This window comes from Petaurus breviceps, unplaced genomic scaffold (genome assembly GCF_028583685.1).
Source record: "Petaurus breviceps papuanus isolate PSGF00001 unplaced genomic scaffold, PetGlider_PUasm1.0 90654, whole genome shotgun sequence".
Lineage (NCBI taxonomy): Eukaryota > Metazoa > Chordata > Mammalia > Diprotodontia > Petauridae > Petaurus > Petaurus breviceps.
Window position 1 is genome coordinate 3,545,979 of NW_027187301.1, and position 15,708 is coordinate 3,561,686.

Consider the following 15,708-nt stretch of genomic DNA (forward strand, 5'->3'; position numbering starts at 1 on the left):
TATTAGTTGGGTGCCCTCTCTGAAGCCTCCACAGGCTCTGGCACCTGGATACACACCCCAGGATCTCCACCCAAGATAGCCATTTAGATCCAAGCAGGTGGATATGATATACAGGCCAGGAGCTCTGAAGCATCCATGCCTCAGCGATACCACCCCTGCTTCTTGCCTTCTCACCCTGGGGGCATAGCCTGGACCACACTCTTGGTCCCCCATTCCTGCAAAGTCCACACTAACCTTTTACTTTGCCCTTGGCATTTATGGATTCATAATTCTGGAAACTGCCACAGCTGCTGGTGATCCGCTCTCCTGAAGTCCGCTCCAGCTGCTGCTGGTCAGGCCGCCCTGGGGCTAAAACCGTGGGCTCCCACTTAACTCCCAGCATGCTGCAATAGACACTTCCTGGCAGCCTTCCAGGATGGCTTCAGTGGGAGATTTGTTTCTCTCTGTCACTTTGTGCGTTCTGTAGCTCTAACATTTGTTTAGTCATATTTTATAGGTATTTGAGGGGAGCTCACGGAACTTTTCTGCTTCTGTGCTGCCATCTTGGCTCCCAGGAAAGCTTTTTTGTAGAAGGTGGGATTTTTGCTGAGATTTGAAGGCAGGCAGAGAAGCTAGGAGTTAGAGATAAGGGAAAGAAAATCACTGTATAGGATAAGCTACATTATTATTATTATCATTAAAGAAGGGATCGATGTGGACTGAGGCTGAGCAGGGAAGACTTCTTGGAGAAGATGAACCTTGTGAACGATCTGGAATCCAAGACCAGCCAATAAACATTTATTAAGCACCTGCTATGGGCAAGGCACCAATACTAGGTGCTGAATGTGTGTGTGTGTATGTGTGTGTGTGTGTATTTTTTTAAACTGTCCCTAATTGGGGCAGCTAGGTGGTGCAATGAATAAAGCACTGACCTTGGAGTCAGGAGGACCTGAGTTCAAATCCGGCCTCAGACACTTAATACTTACTAGCCATGTGACCTTGGGCAAGTCACTTAACCCTAATTGCCCTGCCTTCCCCCCTCCAAAAAGCAAAAAAAAAAACACACCTGTCCCTGATTGTAAAGAACTTTGCATCTATTGGGGGTCTATGCTGGGAAAAGTTAAATACAATTCAGGAGGTAGATAGACTGAAAATTGATTGAAGGGCATCTGAAGGGGCAAGAGGGGCACTCAATCACAAGGATTGGAGTGGACAAGGTCTCTGAAAGAGGAGCTAAGTAGTGGCCTGCCTGGAGAAGAGGAGCCTCAATGGGGAATGTTACTGTGACAGCATCTGTTCATTACTGGCTTCCAGAACATACTAATTTTTCCATGATTTCCCAGATGGTACCAGCAGCTGCTCTGAGAGCGTGTCTACATGATCCTATGGCCTTGGGATGGGACCCTAAGGTTTTATCCTCTTGGAGGAATCTTGATCTTGCCCTTCCATAACTGCCAAACAGAACAGAGGGCTATATTGTCAATAGGAATACCTTCCATCCTTGAAAGATCTGTGATCTCACTAATATCTGGAAATTCCCATCACCAGTGACTGTTGAAACTCATCCATGCCTTACCAGTCAATGTGATTTTAGTTCATGTCCTTTCACAACCCCCCCCCAGAGTTTCTACCCACAATATTACAGGATGCCCTCTAGATTTTTTTAATATTTTGTCAATATCAGAATACAGCTAGGTGGCACAGTGGATAGAGTTTTGACCTGGTATCAGGAAGACTCATCTTCCTGAGTTCAAATCTGGCCTTACTTACTAGCTGTGTGATCCTGGACAAGTCACTTCATTCTCTTTGCCTCGGTTTCCTCTTCTGTAAAATGAGCTGGAAAAGAAAATGGCAAACCACTCCAGTATCTTTGTCAAGAAAACCCCAAATGGGGTCACAGAGAGTCAGATACAATTAAAATGACTGAACAGCAATAACATCAGTGCAAACGTGAGCAGTCTATCTGTTCTTTTTATCTTAAATGCATGGCAGCCTTTTCCAGTCATCTCTTTATAGTTGAAATACATAAATGAAAAAGTGAGTTTTGAAAAGCAAAGTCCAATCGGTCAACAAGCTTTTAGCAAGTACTAATTGTATACCAGGAACTTTGCTAAGTGCTGAGGAAACAGTAGAAAGCAAAAGGCAAGTCTTGCCCTCAAAGAGCTCACTCACAAACTAATGGGAGAGACAGAGTGCTAACAACTGCATATGGGAAAGATATAACACAGGACCAGCTGGAGACCGTCAACGGATAGTCAGGGCTTGCTCTGGCTAGAAGGTGGGTTGAATGAATCTGGTAGGATTCCTTTGTCCTCCTCCCTACCCTAGCTCCCAGTGTCCCTAAGCGGAATTCCCTCTTCTCTTCCCTGCCAGTTGTGGACATGGATGGAGGATTTGCAGAAGGAGCTGCTGGAAGATGTGTGTGCCGACTCGGTGGATGCCGTCCAGGAACTGATCAAGCAGTTCCAGCAGCAGCAGACGGCCACTCTGGATGCCACGCTCAATGTCATCAAGGAAGGAGAAGATCTCATTCAGCAACTCAGGTCAGTGTTACTTCTCCGGGGCGAGATCTGTAGGAGGAGAGGGAGAAGGGAAACAGAAGGTCATCTAAGCTACTGGAGAGATCCTTCAGTGGACAGCAAGAGGCCTAAGTTCTAGGCTTAACAGACAATAATTGGCTGTAGGATCTTGGTGAAGTCTCTTGTGCCTTGATTTTTCTATCTGTAAAACAGGGATGGGGTGGCTAGGTGGCACAGTGAATAGAGCACCATCCCTGGAGTCAGGAGGACATGAGTTCAAATCTAGCCTCAGACGCGCAACACTTACTAGCTGTGTGACTTTGGGCAAGTCACTTAACCCCAATTGCCCTGCCTTTCCCCTCCTAAAAGCAAAAAACACAACAACAAAAAGCAAAACAAAACAGGGACAAAAAGTACCCTGTCACCTAATCGATCTCACAAAATAGCTGTGAGGAATAAAAGGAGACAAATGTGGAAGTACTTAGAAAAGAACCTTTAATTTCTTGTGTCATTATTCAGCAGCAAACATTTCCACTGAAGTGGTAAATCTGGGGCATTTCAACACAGGGTTGTCTCAAAATCCTTTGAAGCAATCACTCAGACTGGTTGTTTGGCATCATAGAGACATTCCCATTATGAAATGTCATATCATGTAGCATTTGATCCTATGCCAGCCTGCAGAACTGGGAGGATGAGAGCTCACTTTGGCACTAGCTCATGAGAATATAGGGATGATATGATTTGGTGATATGGTCCATTTTGATTAGTTACGCATGAATTCATCAGCATCATTTCTGGGCTATTTAGCAACTTTATTTTAAATTGTCCCAAACAAAACACAATTAAGAAGGGAAATACCTTTCAAAATTTTTTGATCCTATATTTCATTCTAAGCAATATTTGTAATGTCATAATTATCAAACAATATTTGTAATGTCATAATATATAATGTCATAATGTCACTAAGCTCTCCCATTAGTAATTCAATTTACTAAATATTTATTGAGCATATACTTTACACAAGGCATTATGCTAGAAACTGAGAAGTATACAAAGGTGACTAATATATAATCCCTGCTTAAAATCTAGTAGTGAGTGCAAGACTGGATTCAATATGGTGCATTACTAGAAGGTTCAATTCAATTCAGCAAGCATTTATTAATTAAGCTCTTACTGTGTGTAAGGCTGCATGCTAGGATTATAAAGACAAAAATGAATTGTTCTCAACAAGCTTGCATTCTAATTACGGGGGAGTAGGAAGACACAGACAAAATGTTATTGGGGTTCCAATAGAGGAAGTCAGGGTCATTTCTGGTTGGAGGTGTCAGGAAAGGTTTCATCAAGGAGTACTGAAGGATGGACAAGATTTTGACAAGCAGAGTTGGTGGGTGGAGGGGTTCCAGTTGGATAGAAAAGTGTGAACAAAAGTGGAAAGTTAAGAGTGCCTGTAGATGTATTTGGGGAATAACAGTCCATTTTGTCTGAGGCGTAAGGGACACAAAGGGAAACCCTGGAAAGTAATTCTGGAAAAGTAGATTGGGGCTAAAGATTATAAACAGAGTTGAATATTAGCCTGGAAATAAGGGATTTCACTTGGTAGACATTACTATTCTATAGTTTATCATACTTATAAAAGACTTTGGTATTTTCTAAGAAAGGTACCATGGAGTCTTTGGCATTTGTCTAGGTGCTAAATAAATATGATTTGATGAAGGTGATGATGCTATATTGGAGGTCATTGGAGGTGACATGTTATATAGGTATAATCGCTGGCTCTGGAGTCATAGACTCTGGGTTCAAATTCTACCTGTGAGAACTGTAGGACCTTGGACAAGTCAACTCATCTCTCTGGGTCCCAGCTTCACCATCTGTAAATGAGGGATCTGGCCTGGACAACCTTTCTTGCTCTAAATCCACGATCCTATGAATTATTTCTCTCCTTGAAGTGATCTAAGGGTAACAGAATTTATATGGCAAATAGTGCAAGCAATCTCATTATCTCATAAGCTGACTCCCTCACCTCAGGGTGTGAGAGAATAAACTCAATCAGAGATTTATTTTCATACTCATTGCCCAATTAAATAAACAAATTAAAAGTATGAGCCTGATTTTCAGTTGTAATTTAGGAGTTTTCTATCCCAAACAACCAGGGAGATTCTCCAGACTCCCCAGTGGAATCACTAACCAGTCTTGGAGACATGCATTGCACTGTGCCTGTGAGTCCCCACCCCTCCCCCACGTCTGCATCTTCTTCTTAGCTCATAGCCCATCTCACGTGTCATTGGCTTCATAAAGCCTTAATTAATTGCTTCCTCCCTCCCCCAGGTATAAGCATCCCTCCCTACTCAGTTCTTTCATGCTTCCCTAAGCTGCCTCATTCACTTAGTCATATCCAAATTTGCATTTTAATGTTGGTGTACATTTCTTATTAGGTTGTAGGCACCTTAAGATCAGAGAAGGAAACAAGCATTTTTTAAGGGCCTGCCATGTGTGAGGTACTGTACTAAGTCCTTTATATATATCTCACTTGATACAACACCCCTGGGAGGCAGGTACTGTTATCACCCCCATTTTACAATTGGGCAAACTGAGGTTGACAGATGTTGAATGATTTGCCCAAGGTTACACAGCTAGTGAGTGTCTGCAGTCACATTTGAATTCACGTCTTCCTGACTCTCGCCCCAGCAGATGTCCTTCATTTTATATATGGATGTTGTTCAATTATTTAGTTGTGTCTTATTCCTTGTAACTCCATTTGGGGTTTTCTTGGCAAAGACGCTAGAGTGGTTTGCTTCTTTTTTTTCCTTCTCTGACTCATTTGTCAAATAAAGAAACTGAGGCAAACAGGGTTAAGTGACTTGTCCAGGGTCACACAGATAGTGTCTGTGGTCGTATTTGAATTCAGGAAATCTTCCTGACTCCAGGCCCAGTGCTCTATCCAATGCACCAAGCATACTGTCCTTCATTTTATGTATGTATAGTGAATTTATTGGAAGCAGCTAGGTGTCTCAGTGGATAGAACACTGGGCCTGGAGTCAGGAAGACCTGAGTTCAGATTCAGCCTCAGATACTTTCTAGCTGTGTGACCATGGGCAAGTCACTTTCCCTCTGTTTGCTTTAATCCACTGGAGAAGGAAATGGAAAACCACTCTAGTATCTTTGCCAAGAATATCCTATGGATGGCATTGATGTGCTGCGATCCACTGGATCATAAATGAATATATAGTGAGGGAGTTGGACTAGATGGCCTCTAAAGTGCGTTTCAAGGCTAGAGCTATGACCCTATGATGAATTCATCTTTGTACCCTCAGCTTCTTGTACATGTGATTAGATTCAGTACTTCATTCTGGGCACAGAAAAAAAAAAAGAGAAGAAGGAAAGAGAGAGAGAAAGAGGGAGGGAGGGAGGAAGGAAGGAAGAAAGGAAGGAAGGAAGGAAGGAAGGAAGGAAGGAAGGAAGGAAGGAAGGAAGGAAGGAAGGAAGGAAGGAAGGAAGGAAGGAAGGAAGGAAGGAAGGAAGGAAGGAAGGAAGGAAGGAAGGAAGGAAGGAAGGAAGGAAGGAAGGAAGGAAGGAAGGAAGCCAGACAGACAGACAGACTCTAGGATGACTGTATTAGCTATTCCTCTCAGATCTGTTATTTGCAAACCTAAAAAGTAAATTTGCATAGATACTAGAGACCTAGGACCTAACCTAGACAGATTCCTGCCTCAGGGGGTCAAAGGAGGATGCACATCAGTGAAGGAGACAGAAATAGACAGTAGAAATTTAAAAGAAAAATCAAGGAAAGTGTGGGGTCTCTGAAACCAAGACAGGAGCAAATACCTCAAGGACAGGTGGGTACACAGGGTCAAATGCTCCAGTTTGACTAAGGAGGAAGGAGAGTTTGTCACCCAGCCCTTTTAAATTTTGATCCTAGTCTAGATAGCTGTATAAATTTTATAGCAGGGGCGGCTAGGTGGCACAATGAATAAAGCTCCGGCCCTGGAGTCAGAAGGACCCGAGTTTGGTTCCGGCTTTGAACACTTAACACACATACACACACACACACACACACACACACACACATAAAAGCTAGCCATGTAACCCTGGGCAAGTTACTTAATCCCAATTCCCCTCCAAAAAGGCAAATAAATAAATAGATAGATAAATTTTATGGTAATTACATTATTATTCTAAGTTATTTACTAATATCATGGTATCATTATATTATAGTTATATATATATATATTTATAGCAATTATTTCATTATGATAAATGCTTATATATTAATATAGGTATTATGTTATACTTATGTAAATATTATAGCTATTATTTTTATAAATTATTATATATTAATATCATAGGTATTTTCATAGTTATATAAATATTATCATTTCTACATAACACAGCACATCCTGCTTAAGAGGACATGGTCTAGTTTTGTGGTAGTTTTGTATAAGATAGCTCTCCCAGTGGGTGTAGACAACGAAGTAAGAACAAGGTGTTCCATTTCTATGTGGAACAATGAGATTCATCCAGAGAAAGGCTCTTTTTCTCACCATCAGGCTGAATTAAGAAGTATCTCACACACAATGCTGTTCATAGCAAAGGGGCACCAGATGAAAGAGTAGATCATTGGATGTAAACACCTTATCAGCTCAGGGATCTCAATCACATGTCCAGCTGACAATGGCCACTAACATTCTTTTCTTTCTTTGTTGTTGAATTTTATTTTAATGGTGGCACAGTGAATAGAATGCTGGACCTGGAGTCATTAAGACCTGAGTTCAAATTCAGCCTCAGAAACTTACTAGCTGTGTGACCCTGGGCAAATCACCTAACCCTGTTTGCCTCATTTTTCTCATCTCTAGAATGAGCTGGCGAAAGAACTGCAAACTTCTCCAGTATCTTTGCCAAGAAAACCCCTAATGGAGACATGACTGAAAAGCATGTACCAGACCCCGTATTAAGCACTGGACAGTACAATTTAATTCAAGGAGCATTTATTAAGTACCTGCTGTATGCCAGGAGCTAAATTAGAGGGGGAGGTGAAGAGGACAGTAGTGTGGGAAGAGGGACACAAAGACAAAAGAACATGACGCTTGCTGTCCTGGGGCTTATATTCCTCCACTTCATTTCTTCTCCTCTTCTCTCCCTCACGTCTTCTGCTTTAACTAAGCCAGTCTATTTGTTGCCCCTTTTAAAAATAATATGACAGCTCTCACTTCTGCTTTGGGATGTATCATCCCACCCTTGGAATATTCTCCTTTCTCCGCCCCCTTGTCAACTAGTCTGTGTGTCAGTTTCCATTTTTAGGACCCAACTAAAATATTTTTTCCTTTTAGGAAACCTTTGCCAATTGTCTACCCCACCCTGGTGTGACTACTCCTTTACTCTGTTTCTTGAGCACTTAGGGCTTCACGCTATAATTCTAGCATATTCCACATTTAAAAAAAATATTTACTTTTAGTTTTCAACATTCACTTTTATAAGATTTTCAGCTCTAAATTTTCCTTCCTTCCCAAAATGGCATGCAATTGGAAATAGGCTATACATGCACAATCATCATGTTCTACTTGTTGACATGTTCTTTTTAATTCTTCTCTGATTGTTTGATTTTTATTTTCTTTTGTCCATCCTAAATATACTGTATATTTCTTATGATCAAGATTGCATTTTTTTTTGTTGGTATGGGGAATCATTCATAGAAATTTATATGTCACCTTATGTTTTCCAAAAGACTTTTCCATAATTACATTTGCTTTTTAAAAACCACCAGGTACAACAGTCAGGTGATTATTATCCTTTTGCCTCTATTGTCTAGTTTGGTGTTTATGTGCACATGGTAAAGGGCAAAGAGAGAGTGGGATAGAGTAGAAAGAACACTGGATTGGGAACCAGGAGTCTTGCATTCTAATCCTCACTCAGCCTCTAACTAGCTGTGAGCATCTTGCTTTCCTTCTCTGGGACCATTTCCTCATCTGTAGAATCAAGATGTTGCATTTCTGAGATCCTTTTCAACTCTAGAATTCTCTAGAGGTAAATGAACACGTGTTTACTGAAATACATAAGCTTCCTGGGAGCTCTGGCTCCATTGCTAGGTGTACCATAGAGGCTTGGGCTCTTCTAGATGGCTCCATCTAACGCTTTGGCACTGCCCTTCTTCCTCTCTGCTCTGCTGCAGGGACTCGGCGGTGTCCAGCAACAAGACGCCTCATAATAGCTCCATCAGCCACATCGAGTCCGTCCTGCAGCAGCTAGATGAAGCGCAGGTGCAGATGGAAGAGCTTTTCCATGAGCGCAAGATCAAGCTGGACATCTTCCTGCAACTCCGGATCTTCGAGCAGTACACCATCGAGGTAATAGACTGACTTTGTATGGAACGGACTTTAGGGGCCAGTGGCTAGAGTGGTGAGGAACTGGTTCACCTGAATGAAGGAAAGAGCATGACAAAGGAGAGAGAACCCTGGCTCTGGGGTCAGAAGATCTGGGTTCAAATCCTCCCTTTGGTGCTTACTCCTTGTGTGACCTTGAGCAAGCCACTTAACCTTTGTGGGCCTGTTTCCTCATCTGTAAAATGAAGGAATCAGGCTGATGACCTCTGAGGTTCCTTTCAGCCCTAAGTCTATGATCTTATGCCAACGGAACAGGGAAAGGGGTTTGCTGATAGCCTCTGGGAGGTGGTAAGATGATATGTCTTAACTGAACATTTTCAGACATGATCTAATTCACTTATAATGGGCCAAGGGGATCCTTGACCCTCTGCAAATTCATTCAGCATGCTTCATCTCCCACAACTGTATGTTTATTTGTGTATTTTTATATACATACACTAAAAACCAGCTTTTACATGATTTCATTTGATCTTCAAAATCACCCTTTGGGGTAGTAGGAAGCCCCTTGTGTTTTTGTCTATATTGCCTGGTGTGGTGCTGCCATGTCCAAAGTAAAGGAAAAAGAGATAGTGTGATGTAGTGTAGCACCAATGCAATATTTACAGTACCCTTGATAAAGACCATGACTATAAGTATCACATTACATTAGATCACAAAATATACTAGACTCTCCAGATAGAGAATAGAACTGAAGGATTTATTTAGACACCAGAAAACCGAATCCCAAAACCAGTAAGCTTATTCCATCATAGCACCAAAGACATTTAGAGGCCATAATAACACTGAGAACCACAGCATCCTTCAGCCTTCCCACAAACCCATACAAGATCAATATCTACTCGTGAACCTCTCTATCTCCTTGCCTCAATCTCCTCTCCCCCCAGAGTCTGGCTAGCTCTGACCAGCTTCCTGGGGGCTCTGCTTTCCTTTAGCAGAACTCCTCTAACCACAGGCTCCATGTTACTACATTCAGCCTATTAGAGGTCAGAGTTTACTTTCAAAGTAGGGGAGGTCTTCAGACTGCCCCCTAGGTCTATTAAGGGGCAGGGAAGATCTTCAAATTCCCATTGCTATTACAGGTAGTCAGAAGAACATTGAACTAGGAGCCAGGACATGTGGGTTCTCATCTTGGCTTTCCCACTAGCTAACTATGGCCATGCTATTTCTACTTCCTGGGCCTCAGTGTCCTCATCTGTAAAATGAGGGAACTGTACTAGGACACCATGGATACAGAACCCCATCTCTGTTTTTTTTATCTGTGCATGAATTTTCTGGAATATTTTGTCCTTGCATTGGCATAGGAGGCCCCCATTCCCTACTCTCTAGGCAAATTTACTTCATTGCGCCTCTTTGCCTAGTAATGAGTTTTCAAAGTCTCATTGTTAGCAAGTTGGCTAGTCAGTGACGAGCTTGGCCTTACTTACTTCACCATCAGGAGGGCAGCCTGGTGGAGCCATAGTGTATGGAGCTCCAGGTCTGGAGTCAGGAAGACTTATCTTCTTCATGAGTTCAAATCCAGCCTTGGACACTTACTAACTGTGTGACCGTGGGCAAGTCCCTTCATCCTGTATGCTTCAGTTTCCTCATCTATAAAATGAACAGGAGAAAGAAATGGAAAATTCCTCCAGTATCTTTGCCAAGAAAACCCCAAAATGGGGTCATGGAGAGTTGGACACGACTCCATTGAACAGCAACAACAGGAATCAGGAATGGGAACAGGCTGTTTTCAAAAGCAGGTGGTATTCTCAGCACTAGGCTTGCTGTATATATAGATCAAAGTGACTGGTACGCTTGTCCAAGATAGCAGGTTCCAGAGTGGAATTATGCTGGCAAACATAGAACTCATACACCCCCCAAAGCTAAGGATTGTCCTCAGTCCTACAGCAATTAGGAGAGCAGATTAAAAGACGGATGAATGAGAAACAAAGTTTTGTCCTACACCATAGGCTAGTCATCCATTTCTGAAACCCCTGAGTTGGGTGCCATTTTGTATCTCCTTGAATATTTCACCCTCTGGTATAACAGCCCCTCCCCGGTAAGAACAAATAACTTTATGTCCCAGATTTCTGGGTTGGTCCCATTTTCAAGAATAGAATGTGCCCTTTTAGATAGACTTCACAAAAGGAAATAGCCTTTGTCAGGCCACGTGTTCTGATAGGGAGGGGATGGGTTTTGGACAATATGGTGCAGGTGCCTGTAATCCAGGGTCTTGCAGAATTCATCTCCCTCCAGCCCCACCTATCATCTGAGGGTAGAATTATCAGGATGGAAAATTGTGGCAGCAAATGTAGTCATTTTCCATCTGTGCTTTATATTACTATTCTCTTTTCCCAAATCACCACATAGCTCTCCAATCTGGAATGCTTAGGGCTCATTGTATTTGAATATGTTGGTGTTGAGGTCAAGGTTGCTGGTTTAATTCCCGTATGAGTCAGATATTTCACTCCATTCCATTGCCACCAACCATGTCCCCTCCTCCTCCTGTCCCATCAGCTAGCCACATGTCTCTGTTTTCAAAGAGACTGAGAGGGTGTTGAAAATTGAGTGTAAAATCAGTTTCTCTCCTTAAATAACAATTCAAAATAGATGCTTTGTATATGGTAAATCTTAGTAGAAGAGTACTCACTTAAGCAATATACTTAGGTATTCTAGAAAAATCAGGCATTAAATCATCAACCAGATCATTTCTTAACTGCAATACCAGGCAGGATAAATTGTTATTTAAATGAATACTTCAGTGAACTCTTTTGTAAATTAAAAAAATCACTCCCTAAAAAAAGTATCATTTGCAAAACGAAAAGTTTTCCCCTATTGGGTTGGTTGGTCTTGAATGAATCTTGAACCCTGTTTCTTGAGGGCTGTTCAAAAACCATGCCCCCCTTCACATATCTCTCTAACTTGTCTATCACCATTCCTTTGAATTCTACATTCATAATTCTCACACTTGTAGGCTTGGTCCGTATCCAAATGCAGAAACTCCTCATAGGGTTACACATTAAGTGCTTGTCAGCAGTTACTATTTCAATATATTTGATTTTATGATGTGCCAACTAAGAACAGGTTTTGATGGGGGAAGGGGAGGATAGAAGAGCATTATGATACCAGGTGAGAAAGGAAGAGAGTACCACAGCTGGGTTAAGGGGAAGGACTTGGAAAAGGTGGTTGCTGGGTTTGTCCTTTGTTCTCGAAGAGGACCATGGCATCAGGGAGATGATGACATGACTTGCAGTTGACTTTGATTTGAATGAGGGAGGGCTGTACAAGGTCACCAGCCTCACTTTCTCCTCCAGAGTCATTTGGATCCAGTTACCAGATACTCATCAGGATGATTAGAGATGACCCAGGATGCAATGGGAGACCTTGGCCCTTTTAGGCCCTTTCCACATACTCACTTAGAGTGAGGTAACGCCCATTCAGTGAATAGGCCTCTTTAAGAAGTGGGTCAAGGGATGGTCCCCTTAATTAGAAAAGAGGAAAAAAAGGACACAGAAAGCAAACTTTGGCTACTTCAGAATTTCTAAAAGCTGACTCATTTTAGGTATTCCTCTGTGTGTTGTTGGCAAGGCTAGATACTGGGTACACATATTTATTAGCTACTCATGAGATGCAAGGTCCCATGACAGGTGCAGAGATCAACAAGACATGGTCCCTAGCAAAGGAAATCAGACATTCACACAAATAAGAATGATGCAGGCTAGAAGAGGGTGCCTGCATAAGAGATGGAAAAGCTAAGCTGTAAAGTGAGGTCTGCTTGTACAAATGCAGACATTTCCCCCTACATAGTATTGAAGTTGAATATATCTGCCTACCTAGCTTTGGGCAAATCATAAAATCGTAATTTAATTCCTTGGTTGTGCAACTTAGCATATCAGGTTTTTTTTAAGTAGAAAATATTTTTCAGGAACTATATATATCTTTAAAAACCCATTGACAGGTAACCTAACCTATTGTTCAGGATCTGTTCTGAGACTGTAAATTACAGATGAGTTCCAATCTCCATTAGTGGAAAGAGCTTCCATACTGGGAATTCCCAACAGAGATGAAATCACAGGTTACTTTTTTCCTTCTCTCTCCTCTGCCCCCTCTATAAGTTTTTTAAGAACAGAAAATTTCCTAGAACAGTTACCATTGTGATTTTTTTAAAAATAAATCCATTTATTCAAAAATATATAATAAAAATTCAACCAGGAAGGTAATATGCTGTGAGGTACATAATGTTAATCATAGGTTAATAAGGGAAAAAGTGAGAAGGGGTTTGAGGATTATTTTTTGACCCCAGAGCTCTCAAAAAACCCTTATTTGACTCCTTGAGAAGTTTATGATTGAACTAAATATATCATATTTTTAAAAGTTTGTCTAAACTGAAACGAGATTAAAATCTGTACTTTAGTGGAGACAATAATAAAACACTGTACTGATAGAAAGGAGAGCAGAGTTCTAGCACATCACTAGCTGTGTGACCTGCAGAAAATGTCTTAACTCCTCTGAAGCTCAGTTTCCTCATCTTTAAAATGAGGAGGTGAACTGGATCTCTAAAGTCAAATGAAAAAAATTAAATTATTTTTTAAATGTCTAATTCCCTGAAATTCACTGAGCTTTGCAAAGTGCTGTGCTTAAAAATCAGTTTATCAATCAGCTAAGCTTCTACTATGTACCAGGATAGTTAGGTAGCACAGTGAATAGAGCCTGGAGTCAGGAAGACCTGAGTTTAAATCTGTCCTCAGACATTAGCTGTGTGACCCTGTGAAAGTCACTTAACCCTATTTGTCTCAGTTTCCTCATCTGTCAAATGAACTGGAGAAGGAAATGGGAAACTAGTATCTTTGCCAAGAAAACCCCAAATGGGGTCATGAAGAGTTGCACACAACTGAACATTATGTACCAGACACTGCATTAATCACTGGGGAATGCAAAGAAAAAGAGTGAAAGAGCCCTCCCCCTCCCCCTGCCATCAAGGCACTTATATTCTAATAGGAAGGGACAGCACATACACACATAATATGTGCACAATTAACACACAGTAATTTTGGGAGAAATGACACTAGCAGCTAGAGCTGGAGTGATGATCAGGAAGAGCTTCATGTAGAAAATGGGGTTGGTGCCATCTGGAAGGAAGCCAGGCATTCCAAGGAGCAGAGCTGAGTACCAGGCAGGGGGCACAGCCAACTGCAAAGGCCCGGAGATGGGAGATAGAGCATGATGCAGGTGTGGGGAATAGCAATTAGCTGGTATGGCTGGGGCAGCAGTATGTATTCAGTACCTGGTGTAACCCATTGAATTTTGTATTTGTCCTCTGGATACAATCCAAATGCCTTACTCTTCAGGAGTTTCCATCACTCTGTCGCCCATCACCAGTAACGTAACAAGGTTTTCTGTACTACTTATCCCAGCTAAAAGACCTAGACAAAATCCTGTCATTATGTTAGGTCAGCATAGTAGAGTGAATCTCCAAATTAATCTAGATACAGTTAGATCCTTCTTGATTTCCTGAGATGCAGACATATAATTGCTTTATTATTCCTCCTAAAACAATTTCAAGTTCTACACAAAATCATAAGGACTTAACTTAGCCTGAAATTATTATCATAATTAAAGATGGCCTGGCATCATGGATGCCTTGATCAACTGGCCTTGGAATTAGGAAGACCCAGATTCAAATCCTGCCTCTGGTGCATCAAGATTATGTGAGTCTGGGTATCTCACTTCTCGGTGGCTCAGTTCTTACTTAGACTTTTAAGTTTCTGAAGCAGTTGGATACCGACATCTGTGGAGCCAAAACCATGATCAGAACCCAAGTGTCCTGGCTCCTAATGCAGGGTTCTTCCCACTGTACAACACTCTCTCTTGGTCTTTTATTCCATTCATGAGATAATCTTTAAGAGTATAAAGTAGTCCTGAGACCAAAGAGTTTGAAAATCGCTGCTCTCTCTAGGGCTTCTTAAACATTTCCCACTCAAGACTCCTTCAGCATCTCTTAAACCCCACCCCATATGGGGCCATGACTCACTATTTAAGAAGCACTGCTTGCCTTTTCATAATATAATTTGTCCATGATCACTCTCTTGTAACATACACAGCCATTACCTTACAGCCATTGAAATCCTCCCCCTTGTGTGCAGAAACATTGACCTTTGTATACCATGCAAAAGTACTGGTCTCCAATTAGGACAAGAAAATGGTAGGGTATAGTGAAACTGTAGTACATCAGAGTATCTAGTTTAAAAACACCAAACAGATAAAGACATTCAGAAGCCTTTGTTCATGGAAATAAACACGAAGAGACCCTATTCGTCCACTCATTTATTTGTTTATTAATTTGTTCATTTTTTTATTCATTGGTTTTTTATTCATTTGCTTATCTATCTGCCCATCCATTTATCTATCCATCTGTCTATCCATTTATTCATCTATCCATCCATCCATCCATTCATCCCTCCCTCCCTCCCTCTCTCTCTCTCATTCTCACTCACTCTCACACTCTCTTGCACAATAAAAGGTTGCGAAAATTCACTCATTGATTTTAACATTGAAATCCTACTAGGTCCATGGTAAAAGTCCCTACTCCACATCAAGTTGCTCCTGATGATTTTTATAAGGGATGATCTTATTTTGGATAGCATGGCATTTATTTCTGTGGGCACATAGCAAATGTCCAGGGAAGCAGGAATCTACTTTTCAGTTAAAGCCTCTTGGGAAAGAGCCTTCACATATAGACTTCCAGAAGTGACCTGACACACACCAGAGCTGGTTCTGTGATTTCATGACCCACAGCTGTGGTTTTCCTGCCCACAGAGAAAACATTTTCTTAGCACGCTGCAGATTCTTGTGGATTATGA

General features: G+C 41.5%; 1 protein-coding gene across 4 annotated transcripts in view; it reads left to right on the forward strand.

Moving 5' to 3' along the window:
- KALRN (kalirin RhoGEF kinase) overlaps positions 1-15,708 on the forward strand; it is a 982,696-nt gene that overhangs the window by 527,914 nt on the left and 439,074 nt on the right. For all 4 annotated transcript variants that reach the window (XM_069064963.1, XM_069064965.1, XM_069064964.1 and 1 more), the window contains 2 exons: positions 2,353-2,522; positions 8,662-8,836. In XM_069064963.1, the coding sequence (XP_068921064.1) occupies positions 2,353-2,522; positions 8,662-8,836 (345 nt within the window). The remainder of the gene's footprint in view (positions 1-2,352; positions 2,523-8,661; positions 8,837-15,708) is intronic.